At 32.6% G+C, this 26,225-nt stretch overlaps 1 protein-coding gene across 8 annotated transcripts in view; it reads right to left on the bottom strand.

The window, feature by feature from the left end:
• Nucleotides 1-26,225, bottom strand: part of LOC126778455 (irregular chiasm C-roughest protein-like) — an 81,462-nt gene that overhangs the window by 8,118 nt on the left and 47,119 nt on the right. For 7 of the 8 annotated variants that reach the window (XM_050502016.1, XM_050502019.1, XM_050502015.1 and 4 more), the window contains exons 3-13: nt 25,503-25,653; nt 15,532-15,612; nt 14,755-14,906; nt 11,499-11,590; nt 11,022-11,130; nt 8,635-8,808; nt 3,690-3,792; nt 2,579-2,712; nt 2,023-2,149; nt 1,434-1,579; nt 58-211 (exon numbers count right to left, since the gene is read on the bottom strand). In XM_050502016.1, the coding sequence (XP_050357973.1) occupies nt 58-211; nt 1,434-1,579; nt 2,023-2,149; nt 2,579-2,712; nt 3,690-3,792; nt 8,635-8,808; nt 11,022-11,130; nt 11,499-11,590; nt 14,755-14,906; nt 15,532-15,612; nt 25,503-25,653 (1,423 nt within the window). The remainder of the gene's footprint in view (nt 1-57; nt 212-1,433; nt 1,580-2,022; nt 2,150-2,578; nt 2,713-3,689; nt 3,793-8,634; nt 8,809-11,021; nt 11,131-11,498; nt 11,591-14,754; nt 14,907-15,531; nt 15,613-25,502; nt 25,654-26,225) is intronic. The other variant, XM_050502017.1, reaches the window with a different exon arrangement.

Here is a 26,225-nt window from a genome sequence, read left to right as displayed (position 1 = left end):
AAAATGTAACTTATTTGAAAGGTAAGTATTGTTTACCTAATTATAAATTAAACTTACTTAATGGTTTCAATGTAATAGCAACATTAGCGTTTCCATACTCATTAGTAACACTACAATTGTATACACCGTAGTGTTTAGATTGACTATCTCGGATCACGAGACTCGACTTCACAATACCATTTGGTAATATTTCTTCCAACGTCGCATAATCCTGGAAATATATATTCTTTTAAATCTTAAATACATTAACCTTTATTTATATCAAAACATTATTTACACGATATCTTATATTTAATTGGAAATGGGTTGGCAGACCAACTCCTGCTTACAGGTAATAAAAAATATTAGCCGTAGCCAATGCACCATCAACATTGGGAACTAGATGTTATGGCCCTTATGCCTGTACTTACACTGGCGCACTCACTCTTCAAACCGGAACACAATGAAACTAAATATTGCTATTTAGCGGTAGAATATGTGATAAGTGGGCGATGAAACCCAGACGGGATTAGACAAATAATTACCACCAAGGAATAATAATAAGACAAATAAAAGGCATACTTAAAAAAAAACAGATATTTTTAAATAAAATAGATCTTAAGAAGAGTGATCATTTTTGTTATTATATACAAATATAACAACAATTCGCAGTCATTTAAGTTATATTTAAATAATGACTAACGTTCTTACTTATTAACTTGCTTAGCGGTTACAAAAACACTGATTTCTCACTTTCTGTCATTACTGATTACAAATTCAAAAGAAGACACATGCCGTAAGAGCTCATTAAAATTTCTTCATTTAAATTAATTTTTGTGTTCTATGTATGAATAATGTTAATAAAAACAATTTACATTGAACAAAAACATATTAAGAACACAGACGACAACTTTAAAAAAGAATAATATAACTCATCGCATTAATATTTCTTTTTCCAAATTGTCAAATGAAATTCTAAATCCACTAAAAAATAACCAAAGGTTATATTTTAATTATTATATATTTATTATATTAAATACGTCGTTTAAATTCACACATCAATTAAATACATTTAATAATTCTATTTAAAGTAACGACACCTCTAGACAGAATAGATTGCATCTTATTAAACATTTCCACGCTGCAGTTACCCGGACGCATACACTAATTGGCAAAGCACCCTTAGAGAGTTTCAAGTTTCGCTGCGTCCCAATCATTGGTATGGTTTTCAAAATTGAACACTTCAAAACTTGTTCATGAAATATTAAACGAAATAAATATTTATTTATAAAAATATTTAAACTAGGAAACGTATTAAAAACATCCGTCATTTATGCCGCAACTTAATTGTTGGTACGATATTAACTTATGAGATCAGAAGCGAATGATTGACTTTCACATTCTTAGACGATTCAAATACTATTGTCAGAATTAAACCATTTACTAAAACTTACTGGATCCTGTATAACGCTGATCTCTTTCCCTTCAAAGTACCACCTGATGTCATCAGGTCTTGGTACTGAGAGAGCTTCACATTCCACCGTCACCTTATCACCTTCAGAACCTACTTGAGTTCTGTTTGAAATAATCTTGGGTACACCTGGTTGAACAGAATGAAAGAAAATTATGAGCTACATTCCAAGTATACACAGATACGGTTCTTGAATAACCCCTGGATTTTTTTTAGGTTATATTTATCTAGTTAAGGTGGATAGTAAAAAATACGCGAATATTTTCCAATTGATAAGGCTTCAGAGTTATTTATGTGCTAAATGTATGTTGATTATTTAAAATGGACACGATAGTAAATAAATCACGAGGAATCATGCATAATTATAATTAATAATATTAACGTTATCAATTCGTAGTAAAACAGAGTGAACTCTTAATCTTTATTTCTTTTAAAAATAATAAGTCCTTTGAGCAAATTTCACACTCTTTTGTTATCCAACAAAAAAAAAATTAATTGTTACATTATTTATTTTCGACATCTCAGGAAAGTTGAAATAAGAGGTAAGTTTTATTAAGAATATTAATACATACCTTTAATAAATATTGTAGCTTCACTTTCAATTTCAGGATATCCACTAACAGAAGCTTTACAGATATATCGTCCGGCTGTACGCTCGTCCACGTACACTTTGAGGTTCGGTGCCTTCCCTTTGACCTGCTGGAAGTATTGAACGTTCAGGTAAAAATGTCACACAGGTATTTTTACCTATTATTTGTGAGGCTTAGTTTCGCTTGGAAAAGGTTTCATACAATTACGCTTCCTGTAGAAATCGACGAACAGAATTTTCATGCGGGTTTTCTTTTTAACTGTGATCAAAGTTTTTAATTAAATTTTAGACTCATTTGTAGTATGTATGTATATAAGCTTGAAATTTATAAAATGCTTTGAATATATATATAAAAAAAAGAAGATTTTTAATTGTAATATAAATTACGATTACCTGTAAGTCAAACTTACCTTTTAATCAATATTAAAGAGAAACAATAAGCCATTAGAATTAAATATACATAATTATTACCATATTTACCAATCAGTATCTAAATTATTCAAGTATTTTTTTATTTCACTATCATGGTAGTCACTTACCCCTATTCTTCCCGGTTCATGGAATAGCCAACGTATTTCAGGCTGCGGTTGACCGTCGACGTCACAACTCAAAGTAACACTCACGCCAACCGCTGCCTCCACGTTTTGTGGATGAGTTCGGAATGATGGCGGATCTAGTGAATTAATGGTGTTGCTTTATATACTGTGAGTAATTGTATCTATATTATAATTCTTAAAACTATTTTAAATATCTATAATGAATTCCGATTAACCGATTTTTATAATGATGAAAATAAAACATCACAATATTTAAAAGTTTAGTATAATAAGTAAATTGATATTTACACTTAAAGTTTATAAGCATTGTAAGCTTCTAGGTTATATTTTGTTTAGCTATGGAAGATTAAATTGAAAACCAAATGGTCTTAGTGGATAGAAAACGTGGAATTTGTTTATTCGTAATTAAAATATAATCGATGCAGGAAAACACTGAAAACGTGTGTCGGTAAAATTCACGTAATACGTCTCCACAAGCATTAATTGGAGCAGTGTAATAAAATTAATCTTAACTGAAAATTGTGGGTTCATGCATACGGAAACACCGCTGCTTTTTAAAGTTAATTTGTGTTCATAATTCATCTAGTACTAGGCAGCGGAAAACATCGTGAGGAAACCAGCTTGTGTCAGATGGAAATCTGCGACGTGTGTCCAACAACCCGCAATGGAGCATCGTGCTACATTCACATTCTCCTCAAAAGGTGGGGACCTTACCTTAGCCAAGTAGTGGGAAATTTACAGGCTTTATGTAAGCGTGTATCGTTGTATCTTAAATTTCGGGACGGTATCTTTTTTTTTTAAATAGCTTTTTGTAAATTGTAAGTTTTGTCTTTCAGTATTTTACATTATTGAAATAACTGTCTATAAGTTGCAATTATATTTCTAGGAAAATGTATTTAATAAAAATAAAATGATAAGTTCAAATAGAAACAAAATAATAAACTATATTCAACTAACTTTCTGGCAATACAGAAGATAAGGACAAAAGGTAAGTTTTAAGGTAACTTCGTGAAACTCGAGTTTTGTCGTTCTTTCTATTCAATATATTCAACGTTTTGAAAACTTCGTAAATTTATTAGGCACTAAAACTTACAAGTTACATTCAGAGCAAGAGTAGATTCGCTCTTCCCAGCGGTATTGCTAACTTCACACTTCACTATTGCCTTATTGTGTTTGCGGGTGACATTGAAAATAACCTGTAACAAAGCCAGTATTAAACAATACTTATAATTGTAGCTCGAATAAATTGAAACTAAATTTGTTTCGAAACTATACGCTTCAGTGTTTTGTGATAGGTAATTCATTTTGTCACTTTTTTTTTTTGTTGACAACAAAAAAAATGTGACAAAATGTGACGTCATTGTGAAACTAATATGGCTGACGATACAAGTCATCATTGAAAGACGTCGACGACGAAATTATATATATACATATATATATATATATATATATATATATATATATATATATATATATATATATATATATATATATATTAGAATCGGAATAGCACTTCAACAATGAACTGCGATATTCTGTAAGAACTCACTTCATTAATCACCCGAGAAATGTCGACAACCTACTTATGGTGATATACTATTTTGCAATGTTAAATTTATTACGGTCAATGTCGCATATCACTTTCTGACATTTCTCGACCGTTTTCACGAGTTAGGGTTTGTTCTTACAGAATAGCTCTACTGCTGGTATTTTTACCTAGTAGCAGAGTTCACCGTGCTTATGAATCCTACTGTAATTTTTTTTTTAATTTAAATGCAATACATATACTCTTTTTTAAATTTATACCGACGCAACTGAATACAGAGTATATACTCTAAAGATGTGTGATGGCGATCTTATCGCAAAGACAGCGACTCTTTCACATTAAGTAAGGGTGACAATGTTTTAAGTGAAAATACGAAACTAAAATTTGAAATTACTTGACTTGAAATTTGAAAAATATTTTCATTTTGTAATGTAGAGGTTGATTATGAAATGTTCCTGATAATTATTGTAATGGGTTCGCTGAACCCTTCCAAATTTCAACTTAAAAAAAAAACTAAGATGTTATGTCCTTTATGCTTATATGTGCTTAGTGGGTGGTACCTACTATGACGGGCTTGCACACCCTACCACAAGTAAATTTTATAGATCAGTTTACCATCTATCTTTATAAGAAGCGATGACAAAAAATATACCAACAGAAAAATTAAGCCAAAATGGTTCAGAGATTAGAATACGCGAATCTTAACCGCGAATTGTGTGTTAAAATTCAACAGGCAACATAGCATTTTCATAATGTCAATTTGTGTTCTCGTTATATTGTACTTAATTCATCACGTGCTCGACGGCGAAGGATAATTTCGTGAGAAAACCTGCATATGGCGAATGAAATTCTACCAGATGTATATTATATAATATAATATATAATAAGCTGCAAGTCGTCTCCTCGACAGGAAATTCCTTAGCGCAGCAGTGTAACATTTATAGGCGTCAACGCTACGTCTACATTAAATTAATACTGTCAAATATATTTAAGAACTATTCAACTATATGTAAGCGATAGTAACATATATAAATTATTATTTACATAGTCATAATGAATATTACTTTTCAGTAAAATAACTAATAACAAATGTAAAAACATTTATGGAAAACTCAAAATCAAAAAACTTTATTCAAAATTAAAGCATTACACTTGCTTATTCATACTCAAGCCAGAAACTACCACCGGTTTGAAAAAACTTTCAGCCTTGAGAAGAATAGGCGAAAGAAACACAGCGGGTTTTTTTTATACATCAGATTTCGTTTACAAAAAAATAGAGAACTATCCATGCGGCGATCGTCTCATTCCCAAGAGTCCATCCAAGATTCATAAATTCTTTAATTGTATAATAAATTTTGGCACACAAGCGTTCCTCTACAGATTTCTTAAATTTAGCAACTGAGGTATTTTGAACGCTTTCTGGGATCCTGTTGTAGAACCTTTGTCTCACAAAAGAACTACTGACTCTATGCAGTCGAGTAACGAGACTACTACGAGAGTACTTTGATTTGATTGATATAAGAGCATTTAAACATCTATCCCCACTTTTAATATTATTATATAGTAAATAATTCTTATGTTAAACTTTAATATTTCTTTCATAATATCACAGCTATAAAACGTCCATACATGCGGTATAATACAAACACCACTCTCATCGTATTCTCGGTCTCATTCAAACAGACCCCCCTCGCCTACATTTCGTATTAATGTTGACGCTTTGCAACTGTTCTATTTCTTTAACGTCTGTTACACAGTAACTACGAAACTGTTATACAGTGTAATAAAGTAAATTATGATTCAGTTAATAATAATAACGTTAATTTTATAAATTATATTATAACATTATATATTTATTAGCTACCCTTTGGACGGGTATAATAAAGGTCTACAAAAACTGTCGATCTATAAAAAGTTTATATTGTACGTGAAATGTATAAAGAAAAAATACTGTTTTTTTTCTGTCGGAACCTTCGCTGGCGTACGTAAAACATCTCGACGAAGTTTAATTGCAATCGATTGAATAGTTTAGCAACGCATAGAGGACGAACATACAAATATATATTTTTATTTATTAAGATAGAATATAATATAAAATTCGCTCAGCTATACCTTTGGTAATTTTGATGACCTAGCGTCATGTTTGCAAGACATCATTTTCTAGCATTTAGACTGTTTTGTGTAACGTCTGGTTTTTTTTTTAACTATTTTTAATATTAATATCAAACAGTGGTATGAAAGCCTTACATCGCACGGTAAAGTACCGCAGTTAAATATGAAACGACTCAATGATGACATACGTCTTAGAACTCCGTAGCCTATTACTAGTTATATATTTCGTGAACTTAACGATACTTTTCTTTACTTGGTGGTTTAGCTGTGAGTAAACCTGCCTGGGTACAAACAAAATACTCATTATATATTCAATCACTAAACAGCGGTTATTAGTATTGTTGTCTTCCGGTTTGAAGAAGTGAGTCAGTGTAACTACAAGCATAAACGACATAACATCTTAGTTCCGGCGGCAGCGCTTTGTTTGTCTAACTACCAATTATAATGATCAAGTATATAGTGAAATATACATAATCATATATTATCCATGACCATCGCGATTACTAATAAATACTTTATTCTTATCATTATAATAATATTATTAGATATTATATTAATATATTGTAATTACAAATAATATGTACATATAATCATGATCATTACATAGGATTTCATTTAAATTTTCATTATTAATTTTTATTATTTTAGTCAAATTTTAAAATAGTCCCTCCCGATTCCCACCCGACGCAAAGCTGCCCATAATGCAGGCCGCATTTCCGCGTTGTATGGCAATGGACAACCTTTGTGCCAAGTGGGACCCGGAGCGACTGTCAAATCCCCATTTACTACTTATTATATATATATACTTTACTAATTATTATATATATATATATAATAATTAATATTATGGCTGCCTTGGTACAATTTGACCATTCATAATTTTTAAAATATTATATTAATCAATTGAGAGCTATTAAAAGGACACGTTACAATTACAAACATACACGCCCAGTTAATACATGAAATATAATTTTGCTATTTTCGAGAACACAGGGGCAGTTTCAACAAAATATTAACGCGTTTAATTTTCCGACACGGTACAATAAACGTAAAGTTAGCAATTATTATCATGAGTTTCATCTCGCCTCATGCATATACTATAACTCGTAGCTTGCACTTATAAATTTTAAAAGCGTTTAAGAAATAATTAAATTCGCTTTTTTAAAGTGTTCTTATTTCAAAAATCAGGCAGTGTTCGAAATTAAATATCATATTACTTATAATTAAAGTTCAATGACATTTTTAATTGTAAAAATTGTATCTAAGATGCAAATATGCAAGAATGACTAATGTTTACTTTTTTAAACGTTCTTATTTTAAAAACTATTTTTCGAAACAGAAATACATAATATTAAATTTTAAGCTTAGCACCGACCTTATATATTTTTGTACATGTAAAATTTTATATAAAAAATGGTTGTACTATTTTTTTACTTTAAAGTGCGTTTTTTATTATCAAATTTTATTATACGGCTGAAAACTAATAATATAAAATATAGAACAGATCACGTGCCTGTATCTTGAACTATATTTAAAAACATTAGTGAATTGCTGCTTTGCGCTGTTTCACCTCTAATGATACCGCTCCACCCCCATGGATCGTACCGCAGTGTATAACTTATAACCTTTCTCAAAAAATAAGCTAACATAAAAATATTTAATAAGGACTGCCGATAGTTGGCGCAGTTCAACAAAAAGCCGAGACGGCCCAGTGGTTAGAACGCGTGAATCTTAACCGATGATCGTGGGTTCAAGCCCAGGCAAGTACCACTGAATTGCTTCCATGTGCTTAATTTGTTTTTATAATTCATCTCATGCTTGATTGTGAAGGAAAACATCGTGAGGAAACCTGCATGTGCCTAGTTCACTGCAATTCTGCCACATGTGTATTCCACCAACCCGCATTGGAGCAGCGTGGTGAAAAAAGCTCGTAATAGAATAGGTAATATTAGTGACATATTGTACAAGTCATTTACGTCATAATCGACTGCTATGTCGATTTCCCCTGTAATCTTTCGTAATCCGCTGGAACGGCAATCCAACATAAACGGAAAGAGTTCAGGCGTAGGACCAACGGCTTTACGTGCTTTCTGAGGCACATGTACACACTCTTAACTCCGGTCTGCTACTGAGATTCTTCGACAAAAAACTCAATAACTTTCTATTGGCCCGACCTGGGGCTTGAATCCAGGACCTCGGGATCTGCGGCCTTAATTAACGACACTTTCATTGATTAATATAATATACATAAAAAATAATCATATAACGAAGAAGAAATACATGAAATAGTTTAAATATTTATCACATATCCCAGACGACGTCAATAATTAATTCTCAGAGACCAATTAGACTAAGTTTACAACATTTCTAGCGAACTCACCAACTCTTCTTCGTAGTCTCCAACAATTGGGTTATTGTTCAAATACCACCGGTACATTTGCGCGGGAGGATTTGCATCAACCGAACACAGAAGCCGTGCTTCACTGCCTTCCGGTATTCTCTTATTTACAGCACCGGATACAATCGACACATTTATCTTCGGAGCGTATTTAACCTAGAAAAAATTAAAATTATCAAAAGCTGAAAACATTTTTGAGTCTTCATTAACATAATTAAACGCTAATTGAATTTGAAAATGTTAAAAAGACTTAATGAATAATTTTATAAAAATCAAAAGCAAACAAAATTAACTAATGATAGCGCGGAGCAGGAACGATAATTACATTAGCATTATAGCTATGAAAATTGTTTGTAGACATTGAACTATCTTAACTTAACTAAGTAATGCAGACTTTATTTAATGATAATTAAATAACTTTGTATATGAAAAATATCTAGAGCCGCACACTTTAAATGCAAACTTAACAATGTATAAAATCAATTAACTTGAGATATGACCACTTTGGTTCTATACTGAAACCAATGCAATATAAAAACAGGTTCATAGGAAACGTTTTTTTTTTAAATTATTTATACTGGTAAATGGGCCTGATCGTAAGTGGTCACCACCGGCCATAAACATTCGCCATAAGAAATATTAACCATCCCTTACATCACCGTCGCCTCCAACCTTCGGAACTAAGATGTTATGTCCCTTATGCCTATAGTTACACTGGCATTCTCACCTTTCAAACTGGAACACAACAATAGTATTAGCATTCGACTTGCACAAGCCTTACCCCCAAATATACTCGATATCCGTACATATATAGACAATATGTTGTACTGTACATACATATTTTGTAACCAGTGACATTGTAAGTGTTTTAAAACTATGAAAATGTTGATTGAAACGTTAATTCATTTAGTTGATTGTTGTAATACATAGCAGATTGTTTTTAAATAAGATGCTTTCAAAATAACTGCAAAACTCATATAGAAGTTATAAAAATTAACTTAGAACTATATATATAGAAAATTGGTGTCAGAAAAACCAAATATGTGTGCATAATTTTGGATCAATCAGTGGAGCTGATTTAAAATGAGATTATAAATTAGCTACAAGGCTTAACTCACACATAAAAAGCTAAATAAAAGCTTTTAAAATCGCTTTAACTTGTTTCACTTAAAACCGGTTTGAAGCGGTTACATAGCAGTGATTTCCATTACCGTATCAATATACATTAATCAATAATATTTAATTGCTTACATCTAATCTGGGTTAGTTAATGATAAATGGTAGTTGGTAATAATTTGAAAAGATATATAAGTAGAAAGAGAAGCGAAATTTAGAAGAATATTAAATAATTAAAAAATCATCCACAAAAATATGTTATTAAATCTGAAGCAGAAAATATTTTTGAGAATCACCGAGAAGAACCGCCAAGAAACTCAGTAAGTACTCTTCATCGTATTCTCCGATATTTATATATGATACTTAGTTTAAAAAAATTATAGAATTTTTAGGTACATGGGCAGGCAGATGGATCACCCGATGTTAAGTGGTCACCCATAGGCATAGGCTTTGTAAGATACCACTGTGGCGCGGACCGGGACAACGCTCAGCATACGTTGGAGGTGTGCCCCGCGTGGAGTGCGGAGACGGAGATCCTGGTCCGTGAAGTCGGACAAGATCTGTCCCTGCGAGCAATCGTGTCGGCGATGCTTCGCAGGGAATCGGCATGGAGGGCCGTAGCCTCCTTCTGTGAGACTGTCATGGTTCACAAGGAGACGGCGGAGCGGGAACGGGAAAGGGCCGATCCTGCTCGGTGGAGACGACGACGGCGTCATCTCGGCCCTCCCATAGCCCAGACGCCCGGGGCTTAAAAGATAGGGCGTAACCCTGGGGCCGTGGATGCGTGAGGTGGGGGCCTCACGTGTCCTATTTCAGATGGCCCTGTGGAGGATGGCAGCCGTGATGGCCTCGCGCTGCCGTACGCACTAGCGAGAAGTGCGGGGTGGGGGCGAAGTTCACCCCCTGATGAGAGCTCCGCGAGCCACGAGTGGAGCAATGCATGGGAGAGGCCGCGGATGCGTTATATCAATGCGGCCATCGCAGTGATTTTAGTGGGTAAAAATCCCACATAACCCGGTTCCACCCCCATAGGACCAGAGTACCTTTCTGAAGGTAACCGGAACACAACAATACTAAATATTGTTGTTTAGCCATTGAATATATGTGGTATGTAATGATTTTATTTAATTATTAGAAAAGAGTAACCGTGTTTCCTGCTTGTTATTCGAGATATATCATTCTGAAACGGTGATCAATATTCGTAATGTTCGAATATTATTTTGATTAATAATAATAATTCAAGGTACACAAACCTCAATATGTACTGTTGCCATCCTGAACGCTCTGTCCGCTGTGTTCTGCGCTTGACACGTTATTGTCTGGTTGTGGTGTAGCTTGTTAGGTATCAACCGCAAAACCGATCTGTAATAACGTATCTATGTAATTAATGATATTACCAAAATCGTTGAATATATTATCGGTTTCAGGACGAACCTCGAATCGCTGTAAATGATGCCGAGTTTGATTGACATTTTATTTCCTATCCCTTCAACTTGTTATTATTGTAATTGTACATATATAGATAACTATGTATTTTGTTTTTTTTTTAGTTCTGATGTTTTGCGGTAGAATATCTGATGAGTGTGTACCTAACCAGACGAGCTTGCACAAAGCCCTACCACCATATATATCTATAAAATGATATCAGTTGGTCTTTCTTGAGAATGGTCAAGTGTACATAACGTAGGTTAATAAAACACGTAAAAACGTATTTAACTAAGAATACATACCTTGTTCTATATCTTTGTTCGTCTGGTAGTATTTCGACTCTGCTTTCAATATTATTCTTGATAACATTCTGATTTCCATCTACCCAAGTTATCTGTAAAAAAGATTTAAGTTATTGATGTTTCTAGTATAATTGGACTCAATTCAAAATCCTACTAAGTCTTATTTAAATGATGACGATGATGTCGGCCTATCTCAAGGGATACTGCACTGAATATATAATTATAATGTAAAAGTATGTGCGCAAACACAGGTGCACTCTCTATTCCTTTAATTTCAAAATCCGTTGGCAAATCCTATTGAATTCCGGCGCATGAGAAACGGATTTACGTGCCTTTCGAGGCACGGAAATTAAATACACTCTTAGAAGACTTCTTGGAGAATAATTGAATACCCAAAGTCTATCATCCTGATTACTTACTAGACAAGTTTATATTGTATAAACAAATTACAGCGGAATATATAATTGACACTGTAGTTGAAATATCAATAATCATCAGATATTCTACCGCAAAACAGCAGTACTTGGTATTGTTGTGTTCCGGTTTGAAGGGTGAGTGAGCCAGTGTAATTACAAGCACAAGGGACATAAAATCTTAGTTCCCAAGGTTGGTGGCGCATTGGCTATAAGCGATGGTTGACATTTCTTACAATGCCAATGTCTAAGGGCGTTTGGTGACCACTTACCATCAGGTGGCCCATATGCTCGTCCACCTTCCTATTCTATAAAAAAAAAAAAAAAAAATTATTTGATAAAAAAAACATGTTATTATTTCTTAATTTTCATGCAGAATATACTAAAGGTACAAATAATTAATTAATCTATAAGTCGTATAGAGGAGAAACCACTACTTATCTACCGCGTACCATTTGCTTACTGTTCTCGGTAGAATCTACATTCCAGACCGTTGATTGCTTTATAGTTCATTCAATAAATTTTTTGACACGTTATTTGAACCCAAATCCTCGAGATTTGCAACCGTGTATGCTTACCACGAGACATAATTCTTTTACTATTATATATTTATTATATTATAGAACAACCAAATAAAAATTACAATATACATAGAGATGACTATTAAACATTATATTATATATAATCTTTTATATAATGTAAAGCAACGGTACATTTGATCCAAATCAAATAAAGTATGATGCGATTAACTTTAAAAAACACATCAAAGAGCCATGTTATTATGAAACGGGTGATTTATTTAACAATCAGCTTAACGATTGAGCTCATTAATATGATTAATAAATCAAATCTTCGCAAATTGGTTCGCGATAATACTGTTAAAATGTAATGTATTATTTTTTTACAACAGCTATTTTGGTTGTTAGTATAAAGTAATAGTCCACGTTCCACTGCTTGGAATTTATTCAACGCTCCTATGCTATACACATGTCAAAGATTTATACATCCGACACATGCACGTTATATTATAAACACAAATTAGCAAAACAGTTCAGTGGTGTTTGCCCGGATTTGCAAGCATCAGTTTTGATTCACGTATTTTAACTACTAGGCAATGTCTGCATTCAGTTGTTAGTTAATAATTTTCAGGATTAATTATTAAAGTCAATACAATTATTAATATCACCAAAAAGTTCGACTCTCGCCAACTATTTCAATAGACACATAACATTAATGATTGTTTCTTAATTTTGAATTATTTTATAAGAAATAAAATTATGATAATATGTTAGTTATTTAGCGTGTTATTATTGTATGAAGTGTGCCGAGAATATATGTGTATGTAAGGAGAAATGGCGCAGTGGTTAACTGAACTGTTAACTGAAGTTTGTCGGTTCATCCCGAAGATGGAACACTTAATTTATATGTGTGTTTAAAATTCATCTCGTTCTCGACGGTGAACTACAACATGTGTGGGTTGGATGAAAATCTGCCACATGTGTATCTACCAATCCGATGGAATAACATTCAAGCCTTTTTCATACTTAAGCAATTTTTAACTATTTAGAATATTACCCACATAAATTTCAGTTTTGGTATCTTTCAAATAGCCACATTAACAAACAGGCGGTAATTTTGAAATCACAGACAGACACTTCAATTTTCTTTATTTGTATAGATAAATTAATACACTTGTTTATAGACGAATCTATTTAGATTAAATAAATATTCTAAAACAATCACGTGATCCAGAAACATTATAAATGTATTTGCATCGATTCATATATAACTCAATACCACCCACTTGAATGTAATCTATCAAGATTATATTGCATTAAATTCTTTAAAATCTAGAAAACATAAATTATAACAAAGGCGGTTTTTCAAGTTTGTTTTGTTGTCTTATATATTTAAATCTTTAGACACATTATTTTGAAGCGCTAACATTTTAATCGACTTTAGGCGCCACACAAACCTAATTTCCTTGTTTTATCTCGTTGTAATCTATTAAAAACATTTTGTACACCTTCATCTAATTTATTAAACGTCTGTGTTATTTATTCGTATAAACTATCGAAATAATATGTACCAGTATATTATTATATTATTCTTAAATAGAAATTGATTGCCTCGTTGGTCTAGCGGCTAGACATAAGGCTGGAGATCCCGACGTCCTGGGTTCAAATCCCATGTCGGGCTAGTAAAAGGTTATTAAGTTGTTTCTGTCGATTCTCAGTACAAGCCCGGAGTCTTTAAGTGTGTACCCATGCCTCGGAAAGTACGTCAAGCCGTTGGTTCTGCGCCTGAACTCTTTCCGGTGTCGGGTTACCGTCCCTTCAGATTATGAGAGTGAGGAAATAGAGAGCACCTGTGTTTGCGCACACACTTGTGCACTATAATATCTCCTGCGCAGTTGACTAATGTCTCTTGAGATTCCTTACCGTGGCCGAAATCGGTCAGGAGCAGCATGGTATATTATGTTTATAACACTTAACGATAAATACACTTCAAACTCATACTAAAAAAATAAGGCATGTCTCTTGAAGAACTAACCAATTCATATTTGTTAATTTTCATACATATTTAACAAATTAGATTGTATATTTTACGATTAATGAATAACAGTAACTGTTAGATTTCTTACCGGTTCTTCACGGTTGAAAATACATTCCGAAACGGTGGTAGTTTTACATTAAATTTAACCTTCTAAAGTTATTTTTTAAGAGCTTTTAAGAGCCTTTGAATAAATATTTTGATTTTGTCTGAACGTTCTTTGTTTAAACTTATTTGTGATTTTTTTTTCTCAAAACTATTTAAAAAAGGAACCAAGATTCTTTACTTACTTCTGATGCTGGTTTTCCACCTTCTGATACACATTCAATATCAACAGGTTGTTCTTCAATCGCATCAATAAATGCCCCTTGTAATATACGAGGCGGCTCTGGTGCGACCAGAACTGTAACTTTTGCGTATCTCGATCGTATAGCCGGCTCACCTAATTAAAAAAAAATTAATCATAAATTCCAATAACCATTATATCAAGATAATAAAAAATATAAACATATAGAATCAAGCTGAGATAATAATATATATATATATATAGAATATATTGAGATCATAATTAATGTTATTAATATTAACGGTTCTCTACATAACCAAAGTTTTACATTAATTGATTAAATTCTAATTTTATTGACATCTGTGACCCGTAGTTTGATCCGTATTTTTGTATCAACCAATTAACAAATTCTAAGCCTTACAATATTAATTAAGCCAAAACAACGGTTTCTCTATCCGGGATAACACAATTAACAAAATATATTGAATACAGTTTTTATGTGCTCGTATAAAATAGCGGCATATAAATATGTATGCAAATTTCATGTATTTATAAAAAAAAATTAAATTTTTACTCGTTTTATAAAGATTACCCCGTACAAAGAGAAAGACAATCAATAATTATGAATAATGGTTGTTTTTGGCTTGGCAAGTAGCCATGTTAACTTGAAAAGGGCAGTTATTTTGAGATCACAGACGGACACTTCAATTATATTTATTTATATATATTATACAGCTGATTTAGGTATTTGTATTTTCAAATTATTTGATACTGAACTCACCATTGAGGCCGGAACTAACTTGACACTGGTATACGCCATCATCTTCCAGGGAGACGTCTTTTATATCTAATGAGTAATCGCCTGCAACAAAAATACATATTAAAATCAATTATATACTAAGCTAGCTGTTGCCCGCGGCTTCATTCGCACGTAATAATATGTCTACACTAATATTATAAAGAGGTAAAATGTGAGTTTGTGTAATGAATAACCTTAAAAACTGTTTTTAAAAGTAATTATTTGGCGTGCACTGCGAAAACTATTGGAGATACTTAAAATAATATACTAGATATTTATAATATTTTATTACCTAAAAAAAAGTTTGGCAGGTTAAATATCTGACTATTATTGTTAAGGCACAATAAATGCTTTTCGTTCAAATTGTTCAATACACAGGTTGAAACGAACGATTTCATTAGTATATGGTACTAATCCTTATGCAATTGCAATAGCTTTATAGAAAAGTTTGTACAAGTAAATTCCTCTTTAAATTATTCGAATTTGACTTTCTTAGAAGTTAGGACAAAAAGTAAAAAAAATGCCAAAATGTTGTCTCTTTTTTTCGATTGTCAAATCAACAAAGACAGAAAGAGATAAATCTGTGTTTAACTAAACAGCCGCTAAGCAACTGCTTTTACTCTTTCTGACATTATAGATTTGATATTTGAAAGAAGAAGACATAGAATTGTTTAACTAGATACCCACTAAACAATTTTTATAAGTAAGTCCGTCAAATATAACCTATTTTATTGCCTCTAGTTGGGACCGGAAACTGATGAATTTTGCTCAGAAATTTGAATTTGATTCAACGTAGAAATAGAAACCACGCGGTTCCAATACGTGTTTTGACAAACGTAACAGAATTTCACCCGAGACATGCACAATCCTCATATATTTATAATCAATAATATCAATTAAGCAATATTTACTTCTTAGTCCACTATGGTTATTGTTAATGTAATGTTCACCCTTAAACCGTGCTTTAAATCAAGTCGTAATATCGGTATTACAAATTAAATTATACATATTATATTTATATATTAGCTCGCTACGCACACACACCGTCTTTATTTTGCACCAATACCAATTAATAAATACTAATAAATACATTATTGTAGATGTGTGTACACTTCAGTAATTAACATACATTAAAATATAGTTTTTCTAATTTTAGAGCATTTTCTATTATTCTCGAAGTCGAAAATAATACATAAAAACATACCCGTGGAAAATTAAATCTCCGACTTCTATTCAAGTCGGTTAATATAAAGATAAAAGAAGCAAATTTTAATCAAATGAAGCTAAACAAAATCACTAAGAACTTATATAATTACTTTATCGAAGGAACATGATCCTTTTGATAGGATCCATTCTTTTATTGCGATATAAAGGAACCAATCACCTAATTAGATATATCTTTTGAATTATATTAACAAAATATATGTTTTAAAAATATAAATATATATTCTGCTTTTAAAATAATTATTATAATTATATATACTTTTGGTATAGAGGAAAGTTATTCTATTTTATTTTTTAATTAGCGAATAATATATGATATTATAAATTAAAAGCCAGTTGTGACCTCAGAATCTTTGCGCGCTCGAGCCTTCGTATACACAATAAAACGTGCGAAAGCGCGACTTATTGTTAGTGCTTTTATAGTTAGGTAGCGCTGATAAACGCGTATGTGTGCGCAAAAACGATTCCGCGCATCAAATCGTTCTTTATATTTCTTTATTAATTAATAGTGAGAAATACTCTGTAATTACAAAAGATTTGCGCCCTTAATGTTCAATAATTAAAAAGTAAATATTATGTTGAAAATATAAAATCGTCGGATATATTAATAATTATTTTTTATATTAATACGAAACAAATCAACTTAAATTCAATTTCAAAGCTAATATACTAGAATACGCCATGAATCACCGATGGAAGCTAATTTTGAAACAGACTGTCTGACCTCAGCTACCGTATAAGAGCGAGCGGTAATATTAAGGTCAAACGAACAGTATATATTATAATAAGTTATTTATGGTCATCAGAGGTAATAGTCTAATAAAATAAAGAAAATTTTAACATGAAGCCTAATTTACAAAACAATATAATACGATTGCCCAGTTGAATATTAACTGGCTAATACTAAGGATATTACCACACTTAATAGAAGGGCTTTGTGCTCATCTGAAAAGAACCACTCATCATATATTCTAACGCCAAATAGCAACATTAGTGTTGTTGTGTTTCTGTTTGAAGTGTGAATGAGCCAGTGTAATTACAGACACAAAGGATATACCATTTTAGTTCCAAAGTTGATAGCACATTGATGATGTGAGGAATAGTTTATAAATCTTACAGCAACAAAAAGCCGAGATTGCTTAGTGGTTAGAACGCGTGAATATTAACCGATGATCGTCGTTTCAAACCTGGGCAAGCACCGCTGAATTTTCATGTGCTTAATTTGTATTTATAATTCATCTCATGCTTGACGGTGAAGGAAAACATCGTGAGGAAACCTGCATGTGTCTAATTTTATTGAAATTCTGCCACATGTGTATTCTACCAAACCGCATTGGAGCAGCGTGGTGGAATAAGCTCCAAGCCTTCTCCTCAAAAGGGAGAGGAGGTCTTAGCCCAGCAGTGGGACATTAACAGACTGGTACTGGTACAGTGACAATGACAATAGTTACCACTTACCATCAGGTGGCCCATTATCCCGTCCGCTTATACTATGAAATATATGTATTTGTGGTGTAAATTTTGCCAAAAATCAAAACGGAGGATGCTTAGCATTATTTATTTGATGTTAATTATACTTTCATTTTTATTGCAGATGTAATATAATTAAGTTAGAAAAAACCTACAAAAGCTAATCTGTAACTAATAACGTGTAGCTTTTCAGTTAGTTATTACTTAGTTACTTATTTTTATTATTTATTGTTATTAGTTAGTTATAGCCACATGTGTATTCTACCAACCCGCATTGGAGCAGCGTGGTGGAATAAGCTCCAAACCTTCTCCTCAAAAGGGAGAGGAGGCCTTAGCCCAGCAGTGGGACATTAACAGGCTGTTACTGTTACTGTACTGTTAGTTACTTATTAAAACTACAATTCTAAATAAAGCTTTATGCAAAGCTTACCCGCTTAATCACCCGTTATTCTAACAAATAGAATTACTTTGTAGTATTGTGTTACAGTTTGAATTATTAGTAGGCCGTTGTAATTGAAGGGAAGTGACATATAACATATTAGATCTCGTAGCCGCCAGCGTAGTGACATTGTAAAAAGATTTGTATATAAGTGAGAATGTCTATGAGCAAAAGTGATTAATGCGTGTACTTTAACGCAAGTAAAAAAGAAATAACGATTTATATTGACAGTATAAATTATTAAAATAAATAACGTAAACATATTTCATCACGTATGTTTTTAATAATCGCACACAAAGGAACAAATGCGATCTGCCAACGAATCGCTAATGCAAGCTTTTCACGATTTACAAATTGTTTTATATTTTAGTGCAGTGCTTTTCTGTTATAATACACTTAATATCTCAATTGTGGAATGTTGAAAACTTACGGTGATATGATATTTTGATGCGTGATCATTCAAATGTTCAATAGAGTGCATTTCGCGTATCACGTCTGACATTTGACGACCGTAGTTCAAAAATTGATTTGATACATACGATTTAATATATACGATTATGTTTTATAGTTTCAAGAGATTTTGATAAAATAAGGGCAAATTTCCTTTAAAGTATATTAACCCAAACGTTTAACGGACAGACAACCGAATAAAAGTTTGATTTTTCAAAATATATCCAGATTTATCCAGATTAAACCAGTTTATATATAAAACTGCGTTAAGCTATTACATTTCTTCAAACTTATAATCCAATCTTATAACAGCGCTCTCTTTGCACCGTCTTTAAATAGTTTATGTTTTTATGTAATTTTTTATATTTAAAATTAATAATATTAAAGCTTAAAAGAGGAACGCTCGCCTTCGATATTCGAATTGTCATATTGATACTGAGAGTTTTTAACTTAATAAAAGTTTTAAGTAGTTTTGAATTTAACAATATTGCCAGTATCCAAGTAAAGTAATGTCCGGGGCATACATTAATTAACTGAGATTTGTTACTTAGAACGAAATGAGAGTATTCTAGTAGGTAACAGACTGTTAATGTCCCACTGCTAGGCTAAGGCCTCTTCTCCCTTTTGAGGAGAAGGTTTAGAGCTTATTCCACCACGCTGCTCCAATGCGGGTTGGTAGAATACACATGTGGCATGATTTCAATGAAATTAGACACATGCTGGTTTCCACACAATGTTTTCCTTCACCATCAAGCACGAGATGAATTATAATCACAAATTAAGCACATGAAAATTCAGTGGTGCTTGCCCGGGCTTGAACCCACGATCGTCGGTTAAGATTCACGTGTTCTAACCACTAGGCCATCTCGGCTAATGAGAGTATTGTGATAGTATAATTCATAAATAGTTCTAAGTTTTCAAAATAAAATCAAAATCAAATTAAAAAAAAAAAAACCACAATAACCAATTGACTATAGTGTTTTCTTACCAACACGGTTTGAAATATATATTTTATCTATATTTAACTTTTTAAAAGGCCGACCTGGAGCTTAACCTAGGCAACTCGGGATCTGCGGCCATATAAGCTAACCACTAGACTTTAGCTAATACTCCCTATAATCAATCTAGTGATCAACCAGGCAACCTATTGATAAATACTATGCTTTGTATAATAATGTTATTTATTATATGCTGACTACCTCGTTGGTCTAATGGTTACATGTAAGGCTGCAGATCCGGAAGTTCTGGGTTTTAATCCCAAGTTGTTCCACTAAAAAATTCTGTTTTTTGAGTTTTTCTCTCGAAAATTCTCAGTAGAAGCTAGGAGTCTGGAAGTTGGAAGTGTGTACAATTCCGTGCCTCGGAAAGCTCGTAAAGCCATAGGTCCTGCGCCTGAAATCTTTCCGGTCGTTTCGGATTGCCGTACCATCGTATTATGAGAGTTGGGAAATAGACAGTGCACCTGTACTGCGCACACGCTTGTGCACTATAATATCTCCTGTGCAGTTGACTAATTTCTCTTGAGATTGGCCGCCGTGGTCGAAATCGGTCTGGAGCACGTTGTTATTATTGTTATTCATTATAAGCTTTATACCTGTTGAATGACAAATAGAACGAAATAAAGACGCAAGTCAACCATACCCATACGCATTTAAATAAAAAGTAGCAATTGAGTTTTTTTTGTATACAGTAGAATCAACATTCCATCTTGTGGTTTTAAATGTAATGAATAAGCCGTTACAGTATATAATATATTATATTAATATAAATAATAAAAGTCAAAATGACACAGCAGTTAGAATGCGTGAATGTAATCAATTTAAACGCTTGGAAGCATAACTGAATGTTCACGTGCTTAATAAAAACTATGTCTGTAATTTCGTTTCGTGCTTCACAGTAAAGGACATCGTAACCTGCACGTATTGGATGAAAATCTGCCACATGCATTTTTAAATATACAAATTGGAACAGATGGTGAACTAATCTTTTAACCTTATAACTCATCTCATCGCATGAGCTGGGTGTAATTTTTTTTTTACACTTAACAGGCCAGCATTTTGGCTGTAGACTCGCCTAATGTTAAGCATCGACACGGTCTAGGAGGAAGCACGCTTGCTTTAAATTGACCTTGTGTTGGTCCACCAACCGAATTCGAGGAGTGTAGTGTATGGCCTTTTTCAAGTAATCTTACTGAGGTATGAATGTTATTATGATATGAAACACTCTCGAAATATCATAACATTTATAAAACTATCATTTGGTAGAAATTCTCCTGTGATTTTTTTAACACAAATGTCATGAATTTATGCCACGTGAGCTTAGCGTGTTTCTCAAAAGAACTGTCCTAGTTTTTCGATTTTAAGCAACGCTAACTGGAAATGATTCATAAAACACAAAGAATTATAAAAGCTCGAGATGGAAATGACGCAGTAGATAGAACAAGCGATGTAAAACGATGACCATGGCTTTAAACCCACGCACCACTAAATTCCCATGTGTTTAATTTGTGTTTATAATTCATCTGATATAATATGTGTATCGATCCGCATTACGACAGCGTAGGTGGAATAAACTCCAAAACTTTTCCTCAAGCGCAGCAAGCTTTATCCCAGCCGCTAGGATAAAACTGTTATATCCCACAGATTTACAATTACTTTTCAAGCAATTAAACCTTACCTTCCTAACTATGGTCTAGTTAAATTTTTTATCTGCCAAAAATAATTTAACCTTGAGCCAACATTTAAAATACTGGATGCGTCAAACAATCATTACTGTTTCACAAGCCAAATTCAAAGAGCAATGACCCATTGCGTATATTCTAATAATATATCCCTGTTCATATGAACGTAATCAAAATATAAAACTATTCATAACATTACAAGAAATTATGCATTATGAAACTTATTATCATAGTAATAAGGTTTGAAATTTATATAACTACATCGCTGTTTATATTACATTTACATTTTAGAGAATAGTTATATTTAAAGATATATTAACATAGAAAAAATAACCGTAATTGATGTCGTACAGTGTTGATATTTTTGTAATAACTCTAAGCATCGACGCGTCGCGTGTTGCCATTTTGTTGAACAGGTAAAAAAGGGGAGATATGAAAGATTAGAATAGGCAAAGAAATATAGATATAGAAAGGTTGTCTAGACAAATACAATGAGAAAAAAAAACTTTTCTAAAGAACTCAATACTCTGGGACAAGTAGTAGGGTGTAAAGACATATTTGTTTTATATTATTAAGAAAACTTTTATTTTAAATATTATTATACTAAAATAGAGAATATTCAAAAATTAAAGTACAGAAGGTACTTTTAAAAGTTACATTAAATATGCGTATTACAATATAATATTGTTATATATGTGTGTACAGGTTTTAACTTACTATTTTTATATAGAAATTAAACATACATATATAATGATGTCTCCGTGACCAATTTCGGCCACGGTGGCCAATCTCAAGAGACATTAGCCAACTGCGCAAGACTTATTATAGTGCAGAAGTGTGTGCGCAAACACAGGTGCACTCTCTACTCCCTAACTCTCATAATCGGATGAGACGGCAATCCAATACGACCGGAAAGAGCTCAGGCGCAAGACTAACGGCTTTACGTGCTTTCCAAGACACGAGAGTATACACATTTTCAACTTGCAGACTTCGGGTAGCGACTGAGAATTTTTAGACAGAAAAACCCAATAATTTTTTATTGGCCCGACCTGGGATTTGAACCCAGGACCTCGGAGTCTGCCCCCTTATATCTAGCCACTAAAACAACGAGGCAGTCACGATGATAAATACATAATTGCTTGTACATAAGAATGTCGGACAGGAATATTATGTCTTTTCTTAATAAATATTTTTCCACCGTGCTTAGAGCGCGATTGTATACGTAGGTTTAAGTTTTTAAACTTAAAAAAAAATAAGGTTGATATAATCGTCAATATAAACATTTCGGCTTTATTTAAAAACTGTATTAAGTGCCTTTTCAATAAAACACATATTTATCTCTCTTTCTCAACATGGATGTCAATATTTGATATACGAAAGAAGAATACATCACTGTTTAACAAATCACTCATTAGACAACGTTTATAGGTCAAGCAGTTTATTGACAATTTAATTAAAAACGAAAGGGGCATACGAAGAGAATAATTAAACAAAAACGTAGACGTTTTTACTTCGAACGATATATTCGTAACATCGTATCGAAATATTTAGGTAAATAGCGTTTGGGAATGCGTATTTTATTTTCATCGTGTATTACGGTTTCATTCTGTTTTTATCTTTCACCACCATGATAAACATGGCGTAATGAAGGCTATGGATGTAAAAAACTGTTTGCTAGACGTGTAGGACGAGGGGGAACATTACGTAACATGAAAGATCTTGTGTATATAGCGTATGAAGAAACGCTAGGAAATTTAGTGCGAGCGGTTTTAAAACTACACGAACTATTATTGTATTTTTAATGTTTCCATTAAATATGATATTTAATTACTATGAAATGAGACTTATTTACGATTGCAATGTTAAGTGTGTTTTAAGCTTTTTTTACTTGTGTATGTGTGAAACGTCTACATGCCTTGAGCATGAGGTCGACTCGTGTGCCGTGACGGTGAACGAAATGGCGCTTTCTTATGCTCTTATGCCTCTGCCGCTCGCTACTCTCTAATGTGTGCGTGTATATTATTGTATACTTCGCTTCTTCTCTATGTAAGTGTTTTGCAGAAATATATATTAATTTTATAAACGAAACTGTTTATTACATATATTTTTCTTCATATTTTTTTAATGTTTTTTTTTAATGCTTTCTCAAAAAAGTAATCAATTCTCGCAAAACTAACACGAAAACATGTTTTTTTTACATATTTATTTTAAGCGAATAGAATGAATGCTAGCCATATTCATTGTAATTTATTTTATATTCATTTCACGGCTACGAAGACAATCTACGCTTTAAACATTGCAAGGATAAAAAAATCGATTGAAGTGACGCGTTATTTTTTCCTAAACCGAATAACATTTTTATTATTTTGTCACGTAAGTCTTTTGTCAATACCTTCTAAAAACTTATTCATGTAATAAAAACTTAGATTGTATTTATAAGAAAAATATTACAATCAACGACACAAGATGATTTGTAACTGACAGTCATTCTATTTCTTTTTTTTTTAAATATTGTAACAAATGTTAGAAGGTAAGTAAGTACTACTTAACTTTTTACTTTAGTAATAATATTATTTTATCAAAACAGTTTTTGACAACGGCATCGCCCGTGAATTCGGGGGGAGGGGTGAGGTGTTAGGTATAAAAATTACTCTTTCCTTGGAGTTCAAACTAGCTTCATACAAAATTTTATCAAAATTGAATCAGTGGTTTAGCCGTGAAAGCGTAACAGACATACAGGCTGAGTTACTTTCGAATTTATTATATTAGCATAGAATAGAAGAATAAATTTAATTTAAAGCTACCAACAGTTCGGAACGTAAATTCTACCGATAAGAACCGGCAAGAAACTCAGTAGTTTTACTAAAAGAATACCTTTAGTAGTAACTATATTATAGTATTTCACTAGCAATAAGGATATCTGTTTTATATTGTACTAAATTTATTATTATTGCACAACTTTTTAACATCGTCGAAGTTATAGGCATAACAGGTTTCTTAATAAAAAGGACTTACGCTGGAAGCACTCAAACGAGATTTCTACTTCCTGAGATTCATCCGTATACAGACAGATACTTTATTTATTTCAAAGGCCTTCGGTTGTCAATATAACTACAGGCACAATGGACATAGCATCTTAGTTCCGTAGGTTATATTTCTTACATCACCAATATCTTTGTGGTGGTGACCAGTTATCAGGTGGCCCATTCGCCCGTCCTACTTATAACATTGTGGATTCATTGTGAATTTCACTTTAATTTTTTTCTCTTCTTCATTTTTTTGTAATCATAAATAAATTTAATAATAATTTCATATGAAAATACTCATTTTTTTATCTGTTATTACTTGCATATTAAATTGCGCAGACTTAGTTAAAAGGACGAGCTGGCATCTACTGATGTTTTGGAACAACTATACTAAGCTCCTTTCGCAGAACAACATTTTATGTGAAATTTATGTTGTAATGGTTCCTTAGTTCTTAACATTTGCTCACTTACATGTATGAATGAGCTAGTGTAAATTTAACATGTGACTATATGTCACAGATCCTATTATTATCAGTTCAATTTTTTTTTTTTAAGCAAATAACTTCAAATAATACCGATTTATTAAAACGATGAAGTCTAAATTAATATTTTAGACCACTTGCCTTGATATTAGGACTATAAAATTACAGGTAGGAATTCTTACCTTCCTCGTCGCTCCCTATCATGGAGTATCGTTCGTAACCACTCAGGTTCCGATGTGTGCCGAGACCGAAATCGTCTTTCGTCCACTGTAGACTGCCGACTTTGTGTTCGACGCGACACGGTAACGTCACACGGGAGCCCACGACTGCACTCTGTAAAAAAAATCAATTTTAAGTCATTTGAATACTATATGAGCCGTGAGCGTTTACTGGAGTGTAGGGCAAAGCTCATCAGCGTACCCACTCATTGTCCTTTCGATTTCGATTTGGAGCGATTTCGAACCAGACGGACCAATGGACATCATTATCATAGTGACACACATTGTCTTAACACTACCAGACGATCTTCGGGCTAAGAATGAAAATTTCTTAAAAAAAAACAATATTTTTTCTAGTGGCCGGACCCGGGGTTCGATACCAAGGTCTCAGGGCGTTATCGTATTAATATTACGTTGATAATACATACAGTTATTTGATATTTTTGAAGCTTTATCTTAACTCAAGTAGTCTAATACATATACATATACATATAAATATATTCAATATGTCATCCAACACATTAAAAATCAAGTAATAAAGTGCTGTTTTATAATTTAAATTAAGGGAATACTGTTAAAGATATCTTCCGAATTAGACCCGTAATCAATAAAAGCCAATTACTTGAAAATAGATTGAAAACCTATATTAATAAACAATTATCACGCCCTTAGTAATCGAGAAAGTAG

Source organism: Nymphalis io, chromosome 26, assembly GCF_905147045.1.
Source record: "Nymphalis io chromosome 26, ilAglIoxx1.1, whole genome shotgun sequence".
NCBI classification, from domain to species: Eukaryota; Metazoa; Arthropoda; class Insecta; order Lepidoptera; family Nymphalidae; genus Nymphalis; species Nymphalis io.
The sequence above is the reverse complement of the archived record's forward strand: the minus strand, read 5'-3'. Positions and strand labels throughout refer to the sequence as shown.